The 4787-nt window shown below is 33.7% G+C and overlaps 1 protein-coding gene across 1 annotated transcript in view; it reads left to right on the top strand.

The window, feature by feature from the left end:
* Positions 1-351: 351 nt before the first annotated feature.
* LOC113225383 (ras-related and estrogen-regulated growth inhibitor) overlaps positions 352-4787 on the top strand; it is a 30899-nt gene continuing 26463 nt past the window's right edge. Inside the window, exon 1 of the mRNA XM_026457682.1 lies at positions 352-564. Coding sequence (XP_026313467.1) covers positions 477-564 — 88 coding nt within the window. The 5' untranslated portion in view covers positions 352-476. The remainder of the gene's footprint in view (positions 565-4787) is intronic.

Raw genomic sequence — 4787 nt, 5'->3', positions numbered from 1 at the left:
AGGGGTACAAATATAACAAATGCAAAACAAATCGATATTAACATTCACAAAAAAGTCTCTATATAAAACGTTACACGAGTTATGTGTATATTTTTTAATTAAGATACCAACGTATTAAAATATTTTATGAATCCATCTCTCCTAAACACTGGGATAGTGTAAACGCGGCCTGGAGTCTGAACGACATCAGTTGTAAATGTGTTTCAATCTAGTGTAGAGGCGTTGGCCTGTCGCGGCGGCCACGTGGTCAGGAAACTGATAAACACGCGCTGATCTTGGCCAGCTCTTGACCCATTAACACTGGCAGTTGTGGGAGCTGTCGCGCTGCTTATTTTTAGCCGTGTGCCGCCCGCCGCTACACCGCCTCCGGTGCCGCGTTTGCCGTATTGTACTGCGCGCGCTTGCTTCTCGACCGCCATCAGTCAGTCGGTGCCGTGACTGTGCCGGACCATGAGCTAAAGTGCATATCGGCAACCATGACGAGTAGAGGCATACGACGCAAGAAATCCTCGCTCAGCGAGGTGAAGGTCGCTGTCATAGGCGCACCTTCGGTGGGAAAAAGCGGTGAGATACTAATTTTCTGGATTTTTTGCTTTTTCAAGTGCGCGAATTTTTTTTTCTTGAACCGGAAATTATATTGGTGTGGTTTTTAAAATTAAACGCGAGTGAGTGTAAACTTAGGACTTACGTTACTTAAATATTCTATTTTCTTCAAACTATACATTTTATATATGTCCTTTTTTAAAATGTGTATGTATTTTGTGATTTAAATATTCTATTGTCTTATATTTATTCGCATTATTATATTTAGCCGTATTTTCTATCTTTTGTCCTTTTTTAAAAAGTGTAAGTAGTTTTGTGATAAATATGTGATTTTAAAATATAATAGCGGCTTAGTCTAGTAAATATTGAGGCTTAAATAATGACAATAGAGCAAAGCTTTACGTGGTAGGTATTTCAAGTATACCACGTTGAAAATAAGACCATGTCTCAAGGTTTGTAATTATTTTGAAACCGTAAATTGAATGTTGATTTATCATCAATCGATAACATGTGTTATTTATATTAACACCATTTTAATGTTTATTCGTTTTGCTCTTACGACTGCTGAACTATTTTGTGTTCCTGTAATTCGAGAATTGATATTGAAATTTGCTTCGATACAAGGAAAAACCTTACACGTGTACGAAATTAAGAAACGTGGAATGTTATGAGATTAGACGAGGTTTTAAAAGTGTAGTATTCGTGTCGTTGTAACGTTTGTAAAGAAGGATAATATATCTGATTATGGTTTGGTTTAATGATGTTGTTTTTCATTTGTCTATATTATAAGCATGAAATATTGGAATATTTTTCCCACTCATATACGTTAGTTGTGAATTAAACTAGCTTTCCTTATGTTTAAATAACTTTATGCACGTGAGGTGTTATAACTGCACATGAACACTTTCTAATTGAAAACGTTGTTTAACTTTTAATTGGTTTTATGAACTAGTGTAACGTAAACGTTTTAAAGTATGAAAACCGTTGGAAATGAAACTTTAGCAACCACTCATTTATTTCTAGGTCAGTAGATTCAACAGGTATTCAGTGTGGTTAAGTAAAGCGGTATGTGACAAAGAACTTTCTTTGTTTCTATACATATAAATAACGACTGTTCAAAATTCAAAATTTATACAAACAAACACAGTTCTCATTATTGCAGCAATTGTAAACGCATTGTTAGGTAGATAATGTTAAAGTTTACTATTTACAATAATTTGTGTTTTTAAATGTATATCAGCAATTTTAAAATATTGTAATATCGTGATTTGCTTTGTTGTGTATTAGTACCAAATACTAATTATTAGCAGAATCCACTTATAGCGACTGCCGGGTATTACAACAGCAAGGAAAAGGGAATTATGGACGATAGTCTAATGAACAAAGGACTTTAGGTCTTTTATAGTGTCATGAACATTTTCATATGTGAAAAAAACCATTGTTTTTTGTTTTCTGGATTAAAATCTGAAAATATTGTGGTAGTTAATACTTTGGGATATGAAGCTGACAAAAAAATTTTGTCCATCAACAAAAAAATTGGCCATCGTACAAAAAATGTATGAAAAACTGTAATAAACCTATAGTAATTTTATTTCATGCTAAAATTTTTCAATGTCACACATTGTATTCCAAAACAATTACATTCTATTTCGTGTATTTCATTTCATATATGCGCAAAGAGAATTCACTTCATGCTACATAGCTAGCTATGTAACAGGTGGACAAGTGCAAAATCGCACTAGGTATCGATTGGCTGAATCTGAACTTGACATTGGAAGCCAATATGCTGGGAATATTTCATCCCAGGCTTTTAGCACCGGTGCACGTTGGTGATAAAATGACTTTGGGAGTTCGAAGATACGCCACTGTTTATTTCGCTTTCATGCATATTGTAATGCAAACTATTTTTTAGGTTTTGCTATTTGTATTTATTTATTTAGTTAACCCGTTTTTGGACAGTAACGACGTACTATTATATGGGTTGCTTCATTGCGCTATATGGATCTCAAAACTTTTTAATTTCTGCAAAGCTATTTTTTTGTAAGTAACAGGAGTAATTAACCTTAGCTTAAAGGGAGGGAGCCTGGTGATTAGTCATACAGGGATAAACTCTTTTAGTGACACCAGATTCTCATAATGCGCATTACAGTACAGTAATAAAACTCTGTATTTTAGTCCTATGAAAGCCATGTGAGAGTAATAAAATAATTTATTCAAAAAACCAAGTGCCTCGAGCTTTGCAGTGTGCTTTCCATGTGCTTTCTCTGTCTAGTCGCCTACTGCTTCTTCATAGAGACATATTAACATTAATAACGTACTGATAAATACAATGATATACATTGAACAGTTTGGATCAATATAAACTACGGCACAAACAAAACAGTATTTAAAACATTTTAGTGTGCGGTACTCTTTACGTACTTTCTTGAACGGGTTAAGGATAACCAGTGGAAAATACTATAAATCTTAGGAAAAATAGCAAATTTAATACATTTAAGTCTGAATGCACTATCTGTTAGGTTATTCTGTTAGGATTTTTTTTAAATACCATTTCACTTATATTATTCTAAAGTGTTTTTTTTATTACCTGATATGACGATTTATGACCTCTACTGCTACTAAAAATGAGTATATGTATTTATGCATACGTAACTATTATCAATTTATATAAGTTGCTTCTTAACGTGTGAAAAATTTTATTACGTATTATTTACTGCAAATTTATCACTTGCAGCATTAGAAATAAACCCAAAATACTTTTTATTTTATTTTACTGTACGAAAAAAAATCATTTACTTAAATATTAATATTAGCGATAATTTCTAAATGAATGATTCTATTCATTTCATTAAAAAAAATCTGACTGTACATCATTCACGTCAACGTCATGTTGCCGTAGGATGTGAGCGACGGGATGTTTGATCGCTGGAGGCAAAACTTGATACCAAAGAAGTTTCAGTAGGTTCTTTGCATAGATTGAGTATATAGGTACCCATATACTAAATCTATAGTTCTTTGCAAAGTAACTAATGCGATTTTCGGTTTGTGTAAATATCGTTTTTGTAAAATTGCAACTAAACAACCGAATTCACATCCGTCAAGTGACCTGTCTTAATACATTTTTTAGTCATTCTGTCCATCCAAGATTGTCAATGTAATTGAATCTGCATCCAATCCTACGGGATACTGTCAGTTTGTGCGAAGCGCTTTGTATTCCACTATTTGTTCCCTTACTTCTTTCCTTTTTATTAATTGGCGTCAAAATTGAATGAATTTCTATATAACGACAATCTTGGCGTTCCAACGGTTAACACTGTGAGGACACAGATGAGGATGTCCTGGGTTCGATTCCCTATACTTATTGAGACCAGTAAGTACATTGGTGTGTAAACACTACAAGGGGCCGGTTAGTAGTGGAGATCCGCGTCAAACAGTAGATCGTATATGAGTCATTACAGTAATACTTTATATGGAAACCATTTTACATTTTACTGATTCCTCTGTGGGTGCTCTTAAACTTGCGATGGTGTTTGTTTGTTCATTCATAATCATTATCATTCATCTGACTTTCATTTAACTTCTAATGATGTCTTTACAACATAACGAGTACACAAACACTCTTAATAGAAAATATAACAAAGCGAACCTGTGACATCGAATGACCTAAGATTTATTGCTCGGTGATGACCTCTTCATTTCGGCCTAGTAACAGATACGAGCTTTTGCTGCCCAGGAGTGTACGAAAATAGAAGCAATTCCTTCCAAATTATCAATATATTCTCAATTCCTTTGTAACATAGCTTTTGTGAGCAATAATCAGAGATCCTATTATTCATCTTAATTTCAAGTGTATAATTTTGTACACAATTTTGTAACAACAATTTTGTGTGGCAGTATTTTCCCTTCCTCTTCTTGTACTAAATAACATAGTGTGGATAATACATCCCTCTAAAGACCCGGCACTATAGAAAGCTGAAAGGAAAAAAATAAAAAAAACAAAATTATAATATATTTCTAAAGTATTCATCTAAACACAGTAATTAGTGTTACATTAATCAGGTGGAGTCATCTGGTTGGCCCGTGTATAATATATACATAGTTATATATACCCACCCTCTGATTTGATGATTACTTACCAGAATTTAGTTATACATAGTGTGTAGTTATTATAATGTACACACACACACACACACACAGACACACACACACACACACACACACACACACACACACACACACACACA

The sequence above is a fragment of the Hyposmocoma kahamanoa genome, unplaced genomic scaffold, assembly GCF_003589595.1.
Source record: "Hyposmocoma kahamanoa isolate Upper Pololo Valley unplaced genomic scaffold, ASM358959v1 100021, whole genome shotgun sequence".
Taxonomy (NCBI): domain Eukaryota; kingdom Metazoa; phylum Arthropoda; class Insecta; order Lepidoptera; family Cosmopterigidae; genus Hyposmocoma; species Hyposmocoma kahamanoa.
The sequence above is the reverse complement of the archived record's forward strand: the minus strand, read 5'-3'. Positions and strand labels throughout refer to the sequence as shown.